A 23,032-nucleotide genomic window follows, 5' to 3' on the forward strand; every position below is an offset into this window, starting at 1 on the left:
TAGGTCTAACATGATGACGTTCTGTAGTTCATGCTTGTTGTTGGTGGTGTGTCGGTGCAGTAAAGGGCCGGTCCCTATGCTCTGCTTGCATTAGCCTGTCCTGTCTATAGACTGGTTTAGCGTCAGTCTCTGAGCAATCATACATCAGTCAGCCCACCTTTATTCCCCACTTCCACTGGGATCTCCCAGTCTCTCTCTGCATCCTGCTACAGAAGCTGGCTCTAGAACGCTGTCAACCATCATAAGAGCCACTTGAAAATGAATGCTCTGTGCATCTTACAAAATCCCCAGCGACTTATATTATACGATTTTGAACCATTTTTATTTTATTCTTTATTTTATTTCATCTTTTTTAACCAGGTAGGCTAGTTGAGAACAAGTTCTCATTTACAACTGCGACCTGGCCAAGATATAGCAATGCAGTGCGACACAAACAACAACATAGAGTTACACATGGAATAAACAAACATACAGTCAATAACACAATAGAAAAAAAGTCTATATACAGGCGTTGGTAGCGATCAGTTGAAGAGCATGCATTTAGTTTTACTTGCATTTAAGAGCAGTTAGAGGCCACGGAAGGAGTGTTGCATGGCGTTGAAGCTCGTCTGGAGGTTAGTTAACTTCTTGAAACTCCCCATCCCGGATCCGGGTTTGTGACTAAAGCCTCAGGCTCATTAGCATAACGCAACGTTAACGATTTCTGAAAATCGCAAATAAAATGAAAATAATGCGTCTGCTCTCAAGCTTAGCCTTTTCTTAACAACACTGTCATCTCAGATTTTCAAAATATGCTTTTGAACCATAGAAATTGACTAATTTGTGTAAGAGTATGCAAAGCTAGCATAGCATTTTGAGTAGCATTTAGCACGCAACATTTTCACAAAAACCAGATAACCAAATAAATAAAATAATTTACCTTTGAAGAGCTTCTGATGTTTTCAATGAGGAGACTCTCAGTTACATACCAAATGCGCAGTTTTTTCCTGAAAGCGTCTGTGTGTAGGAGAAATCGTTCCGTTTTCTACATTGCGTCTGGCTACCGAAACGAACCGAAAATTCAGTCACCTACAACGTAAAACTTTTTCCGGATTAACTACATAATATCGACCGAAACATGGCAAACGTTGTTTGGAATCAATCCTCAAGGTGTTTTTTCACATATCTCTTCATTGATATGCAGTTCGTGGAAGCTTGCTTTCCTCTCTGTATCGCATGGAAAAATACTGGCAGGTGACTTTTGCGCACCAATTTCGGCACAGGACACCGGGCGGACACCTGGTAAATGTGGTCTCTTATGGTCAATCTTCCAATGATCTGCCCACAAATACGTCACAATGCTGCAGACACCTTGGGGAAACGACAGAAAGGGTTGACTCACTCCTCTCGCATTCACAGCCATATAAGGAGACAATGGAAAACAGAGCCTCAAAAATCCTTGTCATTTCCTGGATGCCATCTCATCTTGGTTTTGCCTGAAGCTCACGTTCTAGGGCACGCACAGAGAATATCTTGGTATTTCTGGACACGTCAGAGTGTTTTCTTTCGAATGGTATCAATTATATGCATAGTCGAGCATCTTTTTGTGACAAAATATCTTGTTTAAAACGGGAACGTTTTTCATCCAAAAATGAAATAGCGCCCCCATAGATGTAAGAGGTTAACACAGTGTCCAAAGAAGGGCCAGAAGTATACAGAATGGTATCATCTGCGTAGAGGTGGATCAGAGAATCACCAACAGCAAGAGCAACATCATTGATGTATACAGAGAAGAGAGTCGGCCCGAGAATTGAACCCTGTGGCACCCCCATAGAGACTGCCAGAGGTGCGGACAACAGGCCCTCTGATTTGACACACTGTACTCAGTCTGAGAAGTAGTTGGTGAACCAGGCGAGGCAGTCATTTGAGAAACCAAGGCTGTTGAGTCTGCCAATAATAATGTTGTGATTGACAGAGTCGAAAGCCTTGGCCAAGTCGATGAATACAGCTGCACAGTATTGTCTCTTATCGATGGAGGTTATGATATCGTTTATGACCTTGAGCGTGGCTGAGGTGCACCCATGACCAGCTCTGAAACCAGATTGCATAGCGGAGAGGGTGTGTTGGGATTGGAAATGGTCGGTGATCTCTTTACCTTGGCTTTCGAAGACCTTGGAAAGGCAGGGTAGGATAGATATAGGTCTGTAGCAGTTTGGGTCTAGAAGAGGGGGATGACCGCAGCAGCTTTTCAATCTTTGGGGATCTCAGACAATAAGAAAGAGAGGTTGAACAGGCTAGAAATGTATTTTTTATTTTACCTTTATTTAATCAGGCAAGTCAGTTAAGAACACATTCTTATTTTCAATGACGGCCTGGGAACAGTGGGTTAACTGCCTGTTCAGGGGCAGAATGACAGATTTGTACCTTGTCCGCTCGGGGGTTTGAACTCGCAACCTTCCGGTTACTAGTCCAACGCTCTAACCACTAGGCTACCCTGCCGGGGTTTTAACAATTTTGTCTAATAATTTTAGAAGGGAGGGTCCAGATTGTCTAGTTTTGCTGATTTGTAGGGGTCCAGATGTTGACCAGGGTAGGGGAGGCCAGGTGGAAAGCAAGGCCAGCTGTAGAAAAATGCTTATTGAAATTCTCAATTATCGTGGATTTATCGGTGGTGATAGTGTTTCCTAGCCTCAGTGCAGTGGGCAGCTGAGAGGAGGTGCTCTTATTCTCCATGAACTTTACAGTGTCCCAGAACTTTTTGGAGTTTGTGCTACAGGATGCAAATTTCTGTTTGAAAAAGCTAGCCATTGCTTTCCTAACTGCCTGTGTATATTGGTTCCTAACTTCCCTGAAAAGTTGCATATCGCGGGCGCTATTCGATGCTAATGCAGTACGCCACAGAATGTTTTTCGCTGGTCAAGGGCAGTCAGGTCTGGAGTGAACCACGGGCTATATCTGTTCCTGGTCCTACATTTTTTGAATGGGACATGCTTATTTAAGATTGTGAGGAAAGCACTTTTAAAGAATAACCAGGCATCTTCTACTGACGGAATGAGGTCAATATCCTTCCAGGATACCCGGGCCAGGTCGATTAGAAAGGCCTGCTTGCTGAAGTGTTTAAGGGAGCGTTTGACAGTGATGAGTGGAGGTCGTTTGACCGCAGACCCATTACAGACGCAAGCAATGAGGCAGTAATCGCTGAGATCCTGTTTGAAGACAGCAGAGGTGTATTTGGAGGGCAGATTGGTTAGGATGATATCTATGAGGGTGCCTGTGTTTACAGATTTGGCGGTTGTACCTGGTGGGTTCATTGATAATTCGTGTGAGATTGAGGTACATCAAGCTTAGATTGTAGCATGGCCGGGGTGTTAAGCATGTCCCAGTTTAGGTCACCTAACAGCACGAGCTTTGAAGATAGATGGGGGGCAATCAGTTCACATATGGTGTCCAGGGCACAGCTGGGGGCAGAAGGTGGTCTATAGCAGGCGGCAACGGTTGGCCTTCATCAGAGTGTCAAGAGTCTTTCCCTAGTGTCCAGAGACAAATTTCAACAAATTAAAAATACCTAGTTATCGAAAAGACAAAGTCAACTGGTCCTTGCAGTTAATTTTGTCAAATCGTGTTTGTATTTTTCATCAGGTGTGCATTCATCACCAGAATCATAATAGAATCAGGACCGTGATAGTGAGTCTGGTCCGAGGCTTCAGTTCTTTCTGAAATGCAATCATAGACAGGTAGTTGGCCTGGCAACAGTTGTCTCTCTGCTGGGTGTTAGTTTCCTTTTTCTCTTGTTATCTGAAAGAAACAGACAGCGGTTGGAGCTGCAGTGGTGGCCGGTGAGCTCTAATTGCCCTCTGTGTTGGGGACATGGCAGTCCAATCATTGTCACAAAGGGGCACAGAGACACCCCTACTGACCCACACCCATGGCTCACAATAATGTCAAATACTACTCTGGATAACTGTCAATCAAAGGGCAACAAATATCTTTTTTTATGCTCCAATCAGTCGATATGAAACATCAAAACATCTGAATTGTTCTGTTATTACAAGTTTTGGTTATCAAATCTTTATGTTGTCTTGGTGCTTCTGCATTCATTTTCTGAATTAGTTTGTGTTGTTTGGGATATAAATTGTTTCTGAAGCTCTATAGGAACTTGTTATTACCACCTCCCTACTAGCTATGAAGTAGCTTCATCATGGGTCCATTCTGAAGCCTTGAAAATATGTAGAAGCTGTAAGCCTATCGTCAAAGCATAGCCCCACTAGAGCATGGTAGCAGTCTATTACCATGGCATCTATCCCAGTGTTAAAGCTACCATAAAGCAGACAGATGAGTGGGAATAGTGTTTGTGACTGAGGAATATTACCTGACTCCAGAACAGCTGTTATGGAACTCCCACAAGTCCCAGAGCACCAGACTATACTTTCTGACTGACTCTCTGTCAGTCTCATAGGCAGGAGACACTTAAAGGGGCAATCTGCTATTTAAACAACACAAAAGTGGACACCCCTCTGCTTTTTGGGTAAACACCTGAGGGATAGAGTTAGGGAAATGTATTGACAGAGCTATGGATGCAAGAACTGACCATCCATCTGATCAAAATTATAGTTTTAACTCTTTTGAAGCTATACAGTGTTTGTTTACAATTACATTGTTTACAAACAATGGAGTAAAACAATCTTATATTTTGGGTTCTGATGACAGTTGAACTACTCTCATGAGGCATTTCTAAGTTATATTCTTGACGAATCAATGGATATATATCATTCATTTAAAAGTCCCAAAATGGATGGAGCAATCACAGATTGCCCCTTTAATGCTTGGTCTCAACTCTGTTCCACACCAACAGACACTGGATGAAAGGCAGCTGAGCACTGGGTTGCATTTGATGCTGTCAGAATCAGAAGAGTAGGATTTCATCATGTTGGTTGTGTGAAAGAAAGAATCTGGATGCATCCCTGTTCCCTTTATAGTGCACTACTTTAGACTAGAGGCCTATGGGTGCCATTTGGGACACGTTCTATCCCTTAAGGACAGATCATTTACTTGGCAGGCTGCATCAAGCACCTCATGACATTTTTGTTATTTTGTTTGTTGGATGTTGAGTCATGTCTGTGGAGCATGTAGAATGAATTGTAATATGTGGTGTAACAAGTTTGTGTGTGTGTGTGTGTGTGTGTGTGTGTGTGTGTGTGTGTGTGTGTGTGTGTGTGTGTGTGTGTGTGTGTGTGTGTGTGTGTGTGTGTGTGTGTGTGTGTGTGTGTGTGTGTGTGTGTGTGTGTGTGCGTGCGTGCGTCTGTGTGTGTGTGTGCGTGCGTGCGTGCGTGTGTGTGTGCGTGTGTGTACGTGTGTGTGCGTGTGTGTGTGTGCGTGCGTCTGTGTTGGTGCGTACGTACGTATCTGCGTATGTGTGTTTTGCGACGTAGAAAGCCAAGTTGGGCCATGGGAAGAAAGTGATTACGCCAGCGGACCACAGACGGTTCAGCTCGGACCGCACCATGCCCGGAATGGACCGTGTCCGACTCAGTGACTTCAACTTTCTGGCTCTGCTGGGGAAGGGCAGCTTTGGCAAGGTAAGAGAAGGGGCTGGGAATGTAACATGTGAGTAGTTGAATTCATTAGAGGTTGAGGCATCAAGCTGGACCAGCAGAACCAATGGCAGGGATCATTTTTTACATATTCGGTAGACTACTTTTGAGGTGTGAAAACATCTGACAAACTTATATTTTTGGAATGTAATGTCCCTTTAAGGTTAGGGTTAGGGCTTGTGGTGTAAATCCCGTGGAGAGAAAGCACCTTTAACCCCAGGTGACCCTGTGTAGGTGATGCTGGCAGAGATGAAGTCCACAGAGGAGCTGTACGCCGTCAAGATCCTGAAGAAGGACGTGGTGATCCAGGATGATGATGTGGAGTGTACCATGGTGGAGAAGAGAGTCCTGGCCCAGAGAGACAAACCACCGTTCCTCACTGCACTCCACTCCTGCTTTCAGACTGTGGTAGGTACTGTACACACACACGCACACATGGGCATACATACATGGACTTACACATGCACGCACGCGCACGCACGCAAATAAACACGCACACACACACACACGCACGCGCGCACACACACACACACACACACACACAAACGCACACATGGGCATACATACATGGACTTACACATGCACGCATGCGCACGCACGCACGCACACACACACACACACACACACACACACACACACACACACACACACACACGCACACACACACACACACACACACACACACACACACACACACACACACACACACACACACACACACACACACACACACACACACACACACACACACACACACACACACACACACACACACACAGGGGATTCCCAGTGGGACTAAGGGGTTCAGGGTCATCCTGCAGCTGAATAATAGAGGAGGCCTCCTCAGTGTGTTCTCATCCCTGTTCATGAACCTCTCACTGAGAAGAAACAGACAGAGCCCTTGACGACGCATCTCCACACACTCCTGTAGAGCACGGGCTTGTGTGTGGAGTCCTCACAAGGATAAGACAACCAAGACAGCTCTGTCAAGTGAAGACATTTTGCCTGTCCCCACAAGGAACATTACTATTTTAGGCTTAGGGGTTGGGTTTAGGTTTAGGGTTAGAATTAGGGTTAGGTTAAGGGTACGGTTTAGGGTTAAGTTTGGGGTTTTGGATTAGGATTATGGTTCGGGTTAGGTTAAGGTTTAGGGAAAATAGGATTTTGAATGGGAATCAATCGTTTGGTCCCCACAAGGATAGTAAAACAAATGTGTGTATTTAATGTGTGTATGTTTCTTTTGTGTCATTGTGTTTGTGCGTGTACACGGCACACACTGCTTCAACACAGTGGCCAGTGAGTTGAGTGAGTTGAACCTCTCCAAACAACCCCATCATATAGATCTACAGAGCAAAGGGAGCAGAGAGAGAAGAGACGCCCCTGTGGAGAGTCCTGCTCCAGCCTCTCTGTCTGACTGACAGATGACTTATAAGGCCTTTCATAGAACAATAAAACACTCAGGTCTGAAGGTTACACCTGACACCTGCTGGGCTTTCATACACTTCAGGGATGGATTATTGGTCTTCTATGTTGTGTACATCAGCAGGGTACTGATGAGGGTACAAACCTACTGTGTTTTGTTTCCTCCGTTGACGTCTGTCAGCTTTCTATTTCTGTAGGTCAGGTAGTACAGGTATTAATAGGCTGTGGGTCAGGTAGTATATGTATTAATAGAAGGCTGTGGGTCAGGTAGTACTGGTATTAATAGAAGGCTGTGGGTCAAGTAGTACAGGTATTAATAGCCTGTAGGTCAGGTAGTACAGGTATTAATAGCCTGTAGGTCAGGTAGTACAGGTATTAATAGGCTGTGGGTCAGGTAGTATATGTATTAATAGAAGGCTGTGGGTCAGGTAGTACTGGTATTAATAGAAGGCTGTGGGTCAAGTAGTACAGGTATTAATAGCCTGTAGGTCAGGTAGTACAGGTATTAATAGCCTGTAGGTCAGGTAGTACAGGTATTAATAGGCTGTGGGTCAGGTAGTATATGTATTAATAGAAGGCTGTGGGTCAGGTAGTACTGGTATTAATAGAAGCCTGTAGGTCAGGTAGTACAGGTATTAATAGCCTGTAGGTCAGGTAGTACAGGTATTAATAGGAGGCTGTAGGTCAGGTAGTACAGGTATTAATAGGAGGCTGTAGGTCAGGTAGTACAGGTATTAATAGGAGGCTGTGGGTCAGGTAGTACAGGTATTAATAGGAGGCTGTGGGTCAGGTAGTACAGGTATTAATAGGAGGCTGTAGGTCAGGTAGTACTGGTATTAATAGGAGGCTGTAGGTCAGGTAGTACAGGTATTAATAGGAGGCTGTAGGTCAGGTAGTACAGGTATTAATAGGCTGTAGGTCAGGTAGTACAGGTATTAATAGGAGGCTGTAGGTCAGGTAGTACAGGTATTAATAGGCTGTAGGTCAGGTAGTACAGGTATTAATAGGAGGCTGTAGGTCAGGTAGTACAGGTATTAATAGGCTGTAGGTCAGGTAGTACAGGTATTAATAGGAGGCTGTGGGTCAGGTAGTACAGGTATTAATAGGAGGCTGTAGGTCAGGTAGTACAGGTATTAATAGCCTGTAGGTCAGGTAGTACAGGTATTAATAGGAGGCTGTAGGTCAGGTAGTACAGGTATTAATAGCCTGTGGGTCAGGTAGTACAGGTATTAATAGGCTGTGGGTGAGGTAGTATATGTATTAATAGGAGGCTGTGGATCAGGTAGTACAGGTATTAATAGGCTGTGGGTGAGGTAGTACAGGTATTAATAGGAGGCTGTGGGTCAGGTAGTACAGGTATTAATAGGCTGTGGGTGAGGTAGTATATGTATTAATAGGAGGCTGTGGGTCAGGTAGTACAGGTATTAATAGGCTGTGGGTGAGGTAGTATATGTATTAATAGGAGGCTGTGGGTCAGGTAGTACAGGTATTAATAGGAGGCTGTGGGTCAGGTAGTACAGGTATTAATAGCCTGTAGGTCAGGTAGTACAGGTATTAATAGGAGGCTGTGGGTCAGGTAGTATATGTATTAATAGGAGGCTGTGGGTCAGGTAGTACAGGTATTAATAGGAGGCTGTAGGTCAGGTAGTACAGGTATTAATAGGAGGCTGTAGGTCAGGTAGTACAGGTATTAATAGGAGGCTGTAGGTCAGGTAGTACAGGTATTAATAGGAGGCTGTAGCTCAGGTAGTACAGGTATTAATAGGAGGCTGTGGGTCAGGTAGTACAGGTATTAATAGGAGGCTGTAGGTCAGGTAGTACAGGTATTAATAGGAGGCTGTGGGTCAGGTAGTACAGGTATTAATAGGCTGTGGGTGAGGTAGTATATGTATTAATAGAAGGCTGTGGGTCAGGTAGTACAGGTATTAATAGGAGGCTGTGGGTCAGGTAGTACAGGTATTAATAGCCTGTAGGTCAGGTAGTACAGGTATTAATAGGAGGCTGTGGGTCAGGTAGTACAGGTATTAATAGGAGGCTGTAGGTCAGGTAGTACAGGTATTAATAGCCTGTGGGTCAGGTAGTACAGGTATTAATAGGAGGCTGTGGGTCAGGTAGTACAGGTATTAATAGGAGGCTGTGGGTCAGGTAGTACAGGTATTAATAGGAGGCTGTGGGTCAGGTAGTACAGGTATTAATAGGAGGCTGTGGGTCAGGTAGTACAGGTATTAATAGGAGGCTGTAGCTCAGGTAGTACAGGTATTAATAGGAGGCTGTGGGTCAGGTAGTATATGTATTAATAGGAGGCTGTGGGTCAGGTAGTACAGGTATTAATAGGAGGCTGTAGGTCAGGTAGTACAGGTATTAATAGGAGGCTGTAGCTCAGGTAGTACAGGTATTAATAGGAGGCTGTAGGTCAGGTAGTACAGGTATTAATAGGAGGCTGTAGCTCAGGTAGTACAGGTATTAATAGGAGGCTGTGGGTCAGGTAGTACAGGTATTAATAGGAGGCTGTAGGTCAGGTAGTACAGGTATTAATAGGAGGCTGTAGGTCAGGTAGTACAGGTATTAATAGGAGGCTGTAGGTCAGGTAGTACAGGTATTAATAGGAGGCTGTAGGTCAGGTAGTACAGGTATTAATAGGAGGCTGTAGCTCAGGTAGTACAGGTATTAATAGGAGGCTGTGGGTCAGGTAGTACAGGTATTAATAGGAGGCTGTAGGTCAGGTAGTACAGGTATTAATAGGAGGCTGTGGGTCAGGTAGTACAGGTATTAATAGGAGGCTGTGGGTCAGGTAGTACAGGTATTAATAGGAGGCTGTGGGTCAGGTAGTACAGGTATTAATAGGAGGCTGTGGGTCAGGTAGTACAGGTATTAATAGGAGGCTGTAGGTCAGGTAGTACAGGTATTAATAGGAGGCTGTAGGTCAGGTAGTATATGTATTAATAGGAGGCTGTAGGTCAGGTAGTACAGGTATTAATAGGAGGCTGTAGGTCAGGTAGTACAGGTATTAATAGGAGGCTGTAGCTCAGGTAGTACAGGTATTAATAGCCTGTAGGTCAGGTAGTACAGGTATTAATAGGAGGCTGTGGGTCAGGTAGTACAGGTATTAATAGGAGGCTGTAGGTCAGGTAGTACAGGTATTAATAGGAGGCTGTGGGTCAGGTAGTACAGGTATTAATAGGAGGCTGTGGGTCAGGTAGTACAGGTATTAATAGGAGGCTGTAGGTCAGGTAGTACAGGTATTAATAGGAGGCTGTAGGTCAGGTAGTACAGGTATTAATAGGAGGCTGTGGGTCAGGTAGTACAGGTATTAATAGGAGGCTGTAGGTCAGGTAGTACAGGTATTAATAGGAGGCTGTAGGTCAGGTAGTACAGGTATTAATAGTAGGCCGTGGGTCAGTCACTACAGAGGTGTTCTATAAACACTACATCCTGCCTTTCAGCTTTTGTGAAGGTTTGTTTGATGTTGATGACTCTCTCTCTCTCCCTCGCTCCATCTCTGTCATCTCTATCTCTCTCCATCTCTGTCATCTCTCCTAGGATCGTCTGTACTTTGTGATGGAGTATATTAACGGAGGGGACCTCATGTACCACATTCAGCGCGTGGGCAAGTTCAAGGAGCCACAGGCAGTGTAAGTTACAGTCTGTTGTCACTGACTATATCCCTTGACATACATATAGAGCTAGTTCACCTATAAGACAGGTTTAAAGTCAATAGTGCACAGCATCTATATCCTCAAAGTCAGCTCTCTGTAAATGGATGTACTGTATTATCAGCCTGGTATTATACCTTTCTGTAACATCCACTGTTTTGAAAAATCATCACACTTTTCACATATTTACATGTTTTTCTACGTGATCATGTTGTTGCCATTGTAGGTTCTATGCTGCAGAGATCGCTGTGGGCCTGTTCTTCCTGCACAGAAAGGGTGTTGTATACAGGTGGGTGTGAAAGTCTCCCTGGAGGAACCATATTCATCTCTACACTGGTTTGGGGGATTTCCTTATTCGGTGTAGTGTCGAAATTAGTCCCACACTGAAATTTAAAAGACATCAGGGACAACTACAGTGTTCTTGAGAAACGGTGGTGACACAGGGAGTAACTGCTGTTTGTGAAAGCTGAGTATTGAGCTGCAACGTTGCCTGGCTTGTTTATAATAGCTGGATCTTAATTATATCTGCATGCTGAAAAAGTTATTATGGAGGTATTGAGATAAAAGAAGGAGAAGTACAGGGAAGATAAAGAAAGAGAGAAAGGAAGAGCCAAGGCTAAGAGATGTACAGTTGAAGTTGGAAGTTTACATACACTTAGGTGGGAGTCATTACAACTCCAACCACTCCACAAATGTCTTGTTAACAAACTATAGTTTTGGCAAGTCAGTTAGGACATCTACTTTGTGCATGACACAAGTAATTTTTCCAACAATTGTTTACAGACAGATTATTTCACTTATAATTCACTGTATCACAATTCCAGTGGGTCAGAAGTTTACATACACAAAGTTGACTGTGCCTTTAAACAGCTTGGAAAATTACAGAAAATGATGTTATGGCTTTAGAAGCTTCTGGCTAATTGACATCGTTTGAGTCAATTGGAGGTGTTGCTGTGGATGTATTTCAAGGCCTACCTTCAAACTCAGTGCCTCTTTGCTTGACATCATGGGAAAATGAAAAGAAATCAGCCAAGACCTCAGAAAAAAAATTGTAGACCTCCACAAGTCTGGTTCATTCTTGGGAACAATTTCCAAATGCCTGAAGGTACCACGTTCGTCTGTACAAACAATAGTATGCAAGTATAAACAACATGTGACCACGCAGCCGTCACACCGCTCAGGAAGGAGACGCGTTCTGTCTCCTAGAGAACCAACTTACCTGGGTCGAAAAGTGCAAATCAATCCCAGAACAACAGCAAAGGACCTTGTGAAGATGCTGGAGGAAACAAGTACAAAGTATCTATATCCACAGTAAAACGAGTCCTATATCAATATAACCTGAAAGGACGCTCAGCAAGGAAGAAGCCACTGCTCCAAAACCGCCATAAAAAAGCCAGACTACGGTTTGCAACTGCACATGGGGGCAAAGATCGTACTTTTTGGAGAAATATCCTCTGGTCTGATGAAACAAACAGAACTGTTTGGCCATAATGACCATCATATTATGTTTGGAGGAAAAAGGGTGAGGATTGCAAGCCGAATAACTCCATCCCATCCGTGATGCACGGGGGTGGCAGCATCATGTTGTGGGGGTGATTTGCTGCAGGAGGGACTGGTGCACTTCACAAAATAGATGGCATCGTGAGGATGGAAAAGTCTGTGGACATATTGAAGCAACATCACAAGACATCAGTCAGAAAGTTAAAGCTTGGTCGCAAATACAGTAGGTCTTCCAAATGGACAATGACCCCAAGCATACTTCCAAAGTTGTGGTAAAATGGCTTAAGGACAACAAAGGCAAGGTATTGGACTGGCCATCACAAAGCCCTGCCCTCAAATTCTATAGAATATTAGTTGGCAGAACTGAAAGCGAGTGCGAACAAGGAGGCTTACAAACCTGACTCAGTTACACCAGCTCTGCCAGAATTCACCCAACTTATTGTGGGAAGCTTGTGGAAGGCTACCTGAAACGTTTGACCCAAGGTAAACCATTTAAAGGCAATGCTACCAAATACTAATTGAGTGTATGTAAACATCTGACCCACTGGGAATGTGATGAAAGAAATAAAAGCTGAAATAAATTATTCTCTCTTCTATTATTCTGACATTTTACATTCTTAAAATAAAGTGGTGATCCTAACTGGCCTGTAACAGGACATTTTCACTAGGATTAATTGTCAGGAGTGTGAACATTTAAATGTATTTGGCTAAGGTGTATGTAAACGTCTAACTTCAACTGTACATAGATACTGTACATGGAGAATACTGTAGGCTACAGAGAAAGAGTTAGAGAATGGAGACAAAAGCAATAGTAAGAGAGAACTAGTTATGAAGAAAGGAAAGACAGATGTAAAGGGGGAGGAATATAGAGGTAGAGATATGGAATGAGTGAGGTTCAAAGAGAGAGAGAAAGACAAAGCTCTGTTTTATCTCTATCAAATCAAATCACATTTTATTTGTCACATACCGGTTAGCAGATGTTAATGCGAGTGTAGCGAAATGCTTGTGCTTCTAGTTCCGACAATGCTGTAATAACCAACGAGTAATCTAACCTAACAATTCCACAACAACTATCTTATACACACAAGTGTAAAGGGATGACTAATATGTACATAAAAATATATGAATGAGTGATGGTACAGAACGGCATAGGCAAGATGGAGTAGATGGAATCGAGTACAGTATATACATCTCCACCCCGCGGATCAGCGGGTTGTTACCTACCCTCACCACCTGGGGGTGGCCCGTCAGGAAGTCCAGTACCCAGTTGCACAGGGCGGGGTTGAGACCCAGGGTCTCGAGCTTGATGATGCGTTTGGAGGGTACTATGGTGCATTCTCACATAGGCATTCCTCTTGTCCAGATGGGTTAGGGCAGTGTGCAGTGTGGTTGCGATTGCGTCGTCTGTGGACCTATTGGGGCGGTAAGCAAATTGCAGTGGGTCTAGGGTGTCAGGTAGGATGGAGGTGAAATGGTCCTTGACTAGTCTCTCAAAGCACTTCATGATGACGGAAGTGAGTGCTACTAGTCGTTTAGCTCAGTTACAGTAGCTTTCTTGGGAACAGGAACAATGGTGGCCCTCTTGAAGCATGTGGGAACAGCAGACTGGGATAAGGATTGATTGAATATGACCGTAAACACACCAGCCAGCTGGTCTGCGCATGCTCTGAGGACGCGGCTGGGGATGCCGTCTGGGCCTGCAGCCTTGCGAAGGTTAACACATTTAAATGTTTTACTCACGTCAGCTGCAGTGAAGGAGAGTCCACAGGTTTTGGTAGCGGGCCTTGTCAGTGGCACTGTATCGTCCTCAAAGCGAGCAAAGAAGTTGTTTAGTCTGTCCAGGAGCAAGACATCCTGGTCCGCGATGGGGCTGGCTTTCTTTTTGTAATCTGTGATTGACTGTAGACCCTGCCACATACCTCTTTTGTCTGAACCATTGAATTGCGACTCTACTTTGTCTCTATACTAACGCTTAGCTTATTTGATTGCCTTGTGGAGGGAGTAACTACACTGTTTGTATTCGGTCATGTTTCTGGTCACCTTGCCCTGGTTAAAAGCAGTGGTTCGCGCTTTCAGTTTCGCGTGAATGCTGCCATCAATCCACGGTTTCTGGTTTGGGAATGTTTTAATAGTTACTGTGGGTATGATATTGCTGATGCACTTGCTAATAAACTCGCTCACCGAACCAGCGTATTCGTCAATGTTGTTGTTTGACGCAATGCGGAAAATATCCCAATCCACGTGATCGAAGCAATCTTGAAGCGTGGAATCAGATTGAACAGACCTGAACGCGGGAGCTTCCTGTTTTAGTCTCTGTCTATAGGCTGGGAGCAACAAAATGGAGTCGTGGTCAGCTTTTTCAAAAGGAGGGCGGGGGAAGGCCTTATATGCGTCGCGGAAGTTAGAATAACAATGATCCAGGGTTTTACCAGTCCTGGTAGCTCAATCAATATGCTGATCGAATTAAGGGGGTCTTGTTTTCAGATTAGCCTTGTTAAAATCCCCAGCTACAATGAATGCAGCCTCAGGATATGTGGTTTCCAGTTTACATGGAGTCAAATAAAGTTTGTTCAGGGCTGTCGGGGAGGAATATATGCGGCTGTGATTATAATCGAAGAGAATTCTCTTGGTAGATAATGCGGTCGACATTTGATTGTGAGGAATTCTATTTCAGGTGTACAGAACGACTTGACTTCCTGTGTGTTGTTATGATCACACCACGTCTTGTTAATCATAAGGCATACCCCCCCCCCCCCGCCCATCTTCTTACCAGAAAGATGCTTGTTTCTGTCGGTGTAATGTGTGAAGAAACCAGCTGACTGTACCGACTCCGATAGCGTGTCTCGAGTGAGCCATGTTTCCATGAAGCAAAGAACGTTACAGTCTGTTATGTCTCTCTGGAATGCTACCCTTGCTCGGATTTCATCAACCTTGTTGTCAAGAGACTGGACATTGGCGAGTAGTATGCTCGGGAGTGGTGCGTGATGTGCCCGTCTACGGAGCCTGACCAGAACACCGCTTCGTCTGCCCCGTTTACGGCGACGTTGTTTTGGTTCCGTTTCGGGAAAGTCGTATTCCTGATCATAATGATGGTGAGTTGACGTTGCTGTGAAGTCTGAATGCCCAGAGGACTGCAGCATTCATCTCACATTAATCACCTGACTCCTTGAAAAATAAAATGACGAGAGAAAAAAAGAGTGGAGTGAGAGAGGCTGAGGTCAACATGTCCTCTACTCCAACTGAAAAGTAATTTCCATTAATTTCCATTCAACTCATTCCTCCATCGCAGTGATATCCAGCACAGGGCGAAAACACAGTGATATCCGTTTAGTGTTCTGACGCTAAAGGACAGTGATATCCAACAACAGATAGTAAAACACAGTAGATTAACTAAAACACAGTGCTAAAACACAGTATTATAAAACACTGTGAGATAAAACACAGTGATATAAAACACAGTGATATAAAACACAGGGCGAAAACACAGTGATATAAAACACAGTGCTAAAGGACAGTGATATAAAACACAGTGCTAAAGGACAGTGATATAAGACACAGGGCTAAAACACAGTGATATAAGATATAAAACACAGTGCTAAAACACAGTGCGGCTAAAACACAGTGATATAAAACACAGTGATATAAAACACAGATATAAAACACAGTGATATAGGGCTAAAACACAGTGATATAAACACAGGGCTAAAACACAGTGATATAAGACACAGGGCTAAAACACAGTGATATAAAACACAGTGCTAAAGGACAGTGATATAAGACACAGGACTAAAAAAGTGACTAATATAAAACACAGACTAAAGACTAATATAAAACACAAAAGCAAATGAACAGGCAAAGGAGCAGAAAGACGCCAGAATGGATGGTAGAAGCGAAGGAATGGTGAAAAGAGGCGGGCTGCTGTAGGACCACAGCTGATTAGAGGCCAAAGAATGATTGTCTGTTGTAGTGTTTTAGTGTGTTGAATGCGTGTTGAGGGACAGAAAAACAGGATAATTTAAGGCAAAATATTGATGTTTTTCAAATGTTTTCAGCCTCCCTCTGATCTTCTGCCTCCTTCAGAAAGAACAAACAGCAATAATTCAGTCAACAACACGCCAGCTCCGTAATCAAATAACAGCTGACACAATTAAACTCTCAAACGCCTTCCTTTCACACCTCAATGCTAATCCCCCTTTCTCTCTTTCACCCTCACTCCTTCTCTCTCTCCAACTCTCTTGCTTCGTCTCTCCCTCTCTCTTTCTCTCTGTTTATGTCTCTCTTGCTCTTTATCTCTCTCCCTTTCTTTGATCCCTCTATCACAGGGACCTCAAATTGGACAACGTGATGCTGGACTCTGAGGGCCACATTAAGATAGCAGACTTTGGCATGTGTAAGGAGAACATGTATGAAGGCATGGTCACACGCACCTTCTGTGGTACCCCCGACTATATCGCCCCAGAGGTGAGGACCACGGGGGTGGGGGGGGGGGCTGAGGGGAGAGACTGGGGGCGAGAGACTGAGGGGGAGAGACTGATGGGGAGAGACTGAGGGGGAGAGACTGAGTGGGAGAGACTGAGGGGAGAGACTGAGGGGAGAGACTGAGGGGGAGAGACTGAGGGGGAGAGACTGAGGGGAGAGACTGAGGGGGAGAGACTGAGAGGACTGAGGTGGGAGAGACTGAGGGGGAGAGACTGAGGGGGAGAGACTGAGGGGGAGGGGAGAGACTGAGGGGAGAGACTGAGTGTGAGAGACTGAGGGGGAGAGACTGAGGGGGAGAGACTGAGGGGAGAGACTGAGTGTGAGAGACTGAGGGGGAGAGACTGAGGGGGAGAGACTGAGGGGGAGAGACTGAGGGGGAGAGACTGAGGGGGAGAGACTGAGTGTGAGAGACTGAGTGTGAGAGACTGAGGGGGAGAGACTGAGGGGGAGAGACTGAGTGGGAGAGACTGAGGGGAGAGACTGAGGGGACTGAGGGGAGAGACTGAGGGGAGAGACTGAGGGGAGAGACTGAGGGGAGAGACTGAGGGGGAGAGACTGAGTGGGGGGGACTGAGGAGGACTGAGGGGGAGAGACTGAGGGGGAGAGGACTAGGGGTGAGGACTGCTGAGGGAGAGACTGAGGGGTCATGAACTGAGACATTCTGAGGGGAGAGACAGGGAGGCTGTACCACTTCATGAAGGGGTGTGAGGACCGAGGGCCAGAGATAAGGGTCATTAGGCTGACACTTCTGTATCCTGTGCATGTGACAAATAAACGTGAATTTTATTTGATATAGTGTATGTTTACTACATGGCCTCACATGTGAATCCTAGACAAAGAAGAACAGGGCTAAAGGACCGAATCGAGGCGGTCGGTCACATATGTGACATAGTACACCATTTCTGGGGACTACTTTCAGAACTACTGGCTAAAAAGTATACAAAAGTACTGGGTAATCTCTTTAATAGATCTGTTTAATAGAGATGTCCACCAGTGCGTGTGTGTGCGTGTGTGCGTGTGTGTGTGTGTGTGTGTGTGTGTGTGTGTGTGTGTGTGTGTGTGTGTGTGTGTGTGTGTGTGTGTGTGTGTGTGTGTGTGTGTGTGTGTGTGTGTGTGTGTGTGCATGCTTGTTTATGCATCCAAGTGAGTGTGTGTGCGGGCGCAAGAGCTTCTGTGTGTTTCTGTACAATGTGTGTGGGTGGACATGTGGACTGGTAAATTGGATGGTAGGAAAATAGTCCTTTGTTATGGCAGATATACAGAGCCCACTGTAATAATGGTGGGTGGTGTGGTGGAGGTTTAGAAGAGAACAATCCTATGTGCTGCTACTGCTGTTAACGTAGCTCAGAGCAGAGTAACTGTCCTTGACTGAAATTGCAGGCAGAGCAAACCTGGGTAAATATGAAAATCACATGGGTTGCAGTGGTTCCCACATGCTGGTCCCACAATGGAATAGTGGGTGTGTTTGGGTTGGGCTTCCAGCCGTATATTATTAATGTAATGTGGCTCTTTCACCTTTCTCTCCTCTCTCCTGACAGATCATTGCATATCAGCCCTATGGGAAATCAGTGGACTGGTGGGCTTATGGGGTTCTCCTCTATGAGATGCTAGCAGGACAGGTACGTGCAGTAGTATATTTGTCAGATGGAAGTCTATTGTTCAATAGATCAAATGTGGCCTCATGTTATGCTGAGTCCATATTTCACAGCATCCTATAGCCTATATACAGTGCCTTGGGAAAGTATTCGGCCCCCTTGAACTTTGCAACCTTTTGCCACATTTCAGGCTTAAAACATAAAGATATAAAACTGTATTTTTTTGTGAAGTATCAACAACAAGTGGGACACAATCATGAAGTGGAACGACATTTATTGGATATATCAAACTTTTTTAACAAATCAAAAACTGAAAAATTGGGCGTGCAAAATTTTTCCCTGAAGCCGCCGTTCGATGGAGAGGATGAAGATGAGTTGTTCCAGTCCATCATGGAGCACAACGTGTCCTACCCCAAGTCCATGTCGAAGGAGGCTGTCGTCATCTGCAAGGGAGTAAGTAGCTGGGAGATATGGGCTTGTATCTCTCCTACAGTAACTCACTGGGAGATATGGGGTTGTATCTCTCCTACAGTAACTCACTGAGAGATATGGGGTTGTATCTCTCCTACAGTAACTCACTGGGAGATATGGGGTTGTATCTCTCCTACAATAACTCACTGGGAGATATGGGGTTGTATCTCTCCTACAGTAACTCACTGGGAGATATGGGGTTGTATCTCTCCTACAGTAACTCACTGGGAGATATGGGGTTGTATCTCTCCTACAGTAACTCACTGGGAGATATGGGCTTGTATCTCTCCTACAGTAACTCACTGGGAGATATGGGGTTGTATCTCTCCTACAGTAACTCACTGGGAGATATGGGGTTGTATCTCTCCTACAGTAACTCACTGGGAGATATGGGGTTGTATTCTCCTACAGTAACTCACTGGGAGATATGGGGTTGTATCTCTCCTACAGTAACTCACTGGGAGATATGGGGTTGTATCTCTCCTACAGTAACTCACTGGGAGATATGGGGTTGTATCTCTCCTACAGTAACTCACTGGGAGATATGGGGTCATTGTATCTCTCCTATACATATACATAACTCACTGGGAGTTATGGGGTTGTATCATTTGACAGTAACTCACTGAGAGCCAATGTGATTTGGAACTGGATGGTAACTCAACTGAAGAACAGAATGATATACTCCTACAGTAACTCACTGGGAGATAGGGGTTTATCTTCCTGACAGTAACTCACATGACTCTCAATATGGGGTTGTATTCCCCTACAGTCACAACTGCTTGGGATATGACTATATTAATTGTGTTGAAGCAAAGATGGCTTCTACAGAACTCACTTAAAACATATGAGCATCTATTCTCTAGGGCAGGGATGAATCTGGGGGCCTCCTACAGTAACTCACTGGGTGATATGGGGTCATCATTTAAAATGGGCATCGATGACCCATAGCCACATTATAACCATCATGCTCAGATGTACAAAGCATTTTACACAATGCTTGTAGAGAAAAGTTTGCAACATACACATTTATGGGGCGGAGGGAAGTTTTAGCAATTTTATAACTCACTTCATTGGCAGTGGGTGGAGAGAAAAAATGTCTGATTTTACAGCTAATTTCCTGTAATTCCACACGTTTTGCCATAGGGTGATGAGAAATGTTTTCACAGTAATAAAAATGAATAAGGGCCCCCGGTCGGTAATTTGACCATGATTACTACATGTTAATATATCCGGCGAGACTAACTTACCAATCTCATTGTGTTTGCTGACATGGGCTGATTGAGTGACTGTCAGTAACTGACATGACAAGAAAAAAACTGCTGATGCACAAACACATTTCATTCTGTAACTCTCAACAGTAAGTTGAGATCCTGACTAAGTTCCTACAAAAGCGGGCCACCAGTTGCCCATCCCTGGTCTCCTTGGTATCAAAGTCACATAGTCTTCCTCTTCTTTCTGTGGATGGCCATCTGTACGCCTATGTAGATATTCCATAAAGAAATCCATTTACAACATTAACAATGTCTACACTGTATTTCTGATCAATTTGATGTTCTTTTAATGGACAAAAAATGTGTTTTTCTTTCAAAAACAAGGACATTTGTAAGTGTCCCCAAACTTTTGGATGGTAGTGTACCATTGAAATTTGAATTTTGCAGCAATTTACACACAGAAGAGATTCAATTTAGATGTTCTGTCTTCAGTTCAGTTACTTAGGGATGATGTCACCCGCTGTCCATGCCTCTGAACATATACAGTAATTTATCATCTGATGCTATTGTCGTCGTGACAACAGAAGCATGTCTCCTCAACCCTTCTCTCCTCCACCTTTAAATCTATATGATCTATGAGATCATTATTAAATGAGACAATTTGGAGTTGAATAAAATAGGCGCTAAATACATATTATCGATAACCATCATTTGCAATTTCCTCCCCTTTCTATTTTTAGGCTGGATTCTGAATAATGAAAATATGGATCAAAAATAAGGTTATTAAGGAAGGCTGTTGGAAAGGGAAATATAGAGTGGCATTAAGAGTTGAAGGGAAGCTACACAACAGACCACCAGTAATAAAGAACTGATGTTGTCAATGCTATACAATTGTAGCTTCTATAATGCTCAGTTATGAGCTTCTCTCTCCCTCCCTCCCTCCCTCCCTCCCTCCCTCCCTCCCTCCCTCCCTCCCTCCCTCCCTCCCTCCCTCCCTCCCTCCCTCCCTCCCTCCCTCCCTCCCTAAGATCACCTCCCTCAAAATCACTTTCCTTCCCCCACCCTCCCCTCCCTCCCTCCCTCCCTCCCTCCCACCCTCCCTCCCTCCCTCCCTCCCTCCCTCCCTCCCTCCCTCCCTCCCTCCCTCCCTCCCTCCCTCCCTCTCTCTCCCCCATCACTTTACTTCCCCCACCCTCCCTCCCTTTCTGGGTCCCTCCCTCCCTCACTCCCACCCTCCCTCCCTCCCTGTTTCCCTCCCCCATCACTTTACTTCCCCCACCCTCCAGTTCATGACCAAGCACCCATCAAAGCGTCTGGGCTGTGGTCTGGAGGGCGAGAGGGACATCCGGGAGCAGGCCTTCTTCAGACGTATCGACTGGGACCGCCTCGCCAACAGAGAGATCCAACCGCCATTCAAGCCTAAAACGGTGTGTATGTGTGCGTGACTTACCCAGCTATTAGTGTCATTCCAGAAGTTATTGGAAGTCTATGATCAGATGAAAGAGACCCTTTTGTCCACATGCACAGGCTGCTATCATAACAAGTCTCTTTAAAGGGGAAATCTTCAGTTCAAACCATTACAAAGCGTCACCCCTCCACTGATAGCTACAGATGAGAGATGGGGCTGGAGAAATGTATCCACCAGACTGACCATCCATCATATCAAAATGACAGTTTTAACCATGTTTTGAGGTGATACAGTGTTTGTTTACAATGATTCTGTTTACAAACAAAGGAGTAAAACAAGCTTATATTTGGGGTTCTGATGGAGTAAAAACATTTAACTAAGCTCTTGAGGGTTTTATAAGTTATATTCCTCAAGAATCAATGGGGAAATATCATCAAAAAGTGGATGTAGCAAACACGTATTGGCACTTTAACCTTGTAATGCAGTGGGCTAAATCAGGGTCACATGGAATGTTTCTTGTTAGTCTTAAATAAATCTACTTTGAAAGAAAAGTATACACCTCACACACATGGTTACGGTCTTAACATGAAGAGGACACCTGTACCATGTCAGATATGGAGTTGAAATGTATTCCATTTTTTGTTTAAATCCCAATATTACACTTTATATACATCACAGGAGTCTGAAATATAACAAAACCGCTTGACATCGAAACACAACATTTTCTGCATTTAAAAAAAATATGTTTCTAAAAAATATGAATAACATTCCACCCATGAGGCCACTAGAGGGCGATTTGGTCATTTAACTGCAGGAAAGGACTGGAGAGGACCACTCTCCACTCTGATGCACAACATCAAAGCCACACACTTCAGGTGCACTATTACTCATAAGTGGGGTTTGTATCATATTTCTAAAGAGTTGTAAAACTATTTTTCAAGAGTTTTAGAGAGTCTGTTTCCATAACTAAATTGGCCACTGTAGAAATGTAGGCATCACTTAGTGTGTGTGTGTGTGTGTGTTGTGTGTGTGTGTGTGTGTGTGTGTGTGTGTGTGTGTGTGTGTGTGTGTGTGTGTGTTGTGTGTGTGTGTGTGTGTGTGTGTGTGTGTGTGTGTGTGTTCGTCCGTGTGTTGTGCGTGTGTTCGTGCCTGTGTGTGTCCCTCTGATTCATCTCCTACCCTGTGTGGGTCTGAGAGCTTGCAGCCATGTGTCACTGTGGGAGGTTAAAAGACTGCTAGAGCACAGCTGCAGCCTCCATCTACCCTCCTCCATCCCTCCCTCCATCCCACCATCCTCCTTTGCCAAACTTCCTATTGCTAAACACACTCTCACAACTAGGTGTGGGGGCTTTGTGAACAAACCCACACCCCAACCCCTAGTTCACCCCTCTCTCCCTCCATCCCACTTCTCTCCATCACAGCCCCTTCTTTTCCTACAAACACACTTGCCGGGCAATGGGGCTTTGTGATTCGAACCCTCCTACAGAGGTTTAAGAATACATAGGTTTAAAAATAGCCCTCTAAAAGCCTCCTAGCCCTCACACCATATCCACCGCATTGCTTCATGGCGGATGTATCAGTGTGGGTTCACATACAAACAGAGCTAATTCTGGTCTCCATTTATTCTGGAGGTACAGTATACTGTCATAACGAGATCATTCTGGAGGTATCGTGAGGTACAGTATACTGTCATAATGAGATCATTCTGGGGGTATCGTGGGGT

At 44.6% G+C, this 23,032-nt stretch overlaps 1 protein-coding gene across 1 annotated transcript in view; it reads left to right on the forward strand.

Annotated features, from left to right (window-relative positions):
* Positions 1-22,255, forward strand: part of LOC135554645 (protein kinase C alpha type-like) — a 179,333-nt gene extending 157,078 nt beyond the window's left edge. Inside the window, exons 11-14 of the mRNA XM_064987052.1 lie at positions 16,468-16,606; positions 18,163-18,243; positions 18,565-18,672; positions 21,188-22,255. Coding sequence (XP_064843124.1) covers positions 16,468-16,606; positions 18,163-18,243; positions 18,565-18,672; positions 21,188-21,346 — 487 coding nt within the window. The 3' untranslated portion in view covers positions 21,347-22,255. The remainder of the gene's footprint in view (positions 1-16,467; positions 16,607-18,162; positions 18,244-18,564; positions 18,673-21,187) is intronic.
* Positions 22,256-23,032: the final 777 nt, after the last annotated feature.

Source organism: Oncorhynchus masou, chromosome 14, assembly GCF_036934945.1.
Source record: "Oncorhynchus masou masou isolate Uvic2021 chromosome 14, UVic_Omas_1.1, whole genome shotgun sequence".
Classification (NCBI taxonomy): Eukaryota; Metazoa; Chordata; class Actinopteri; order Salmoniformes; family Salmonidae; genus Oncorhynchus; species Oncorhynchus masou.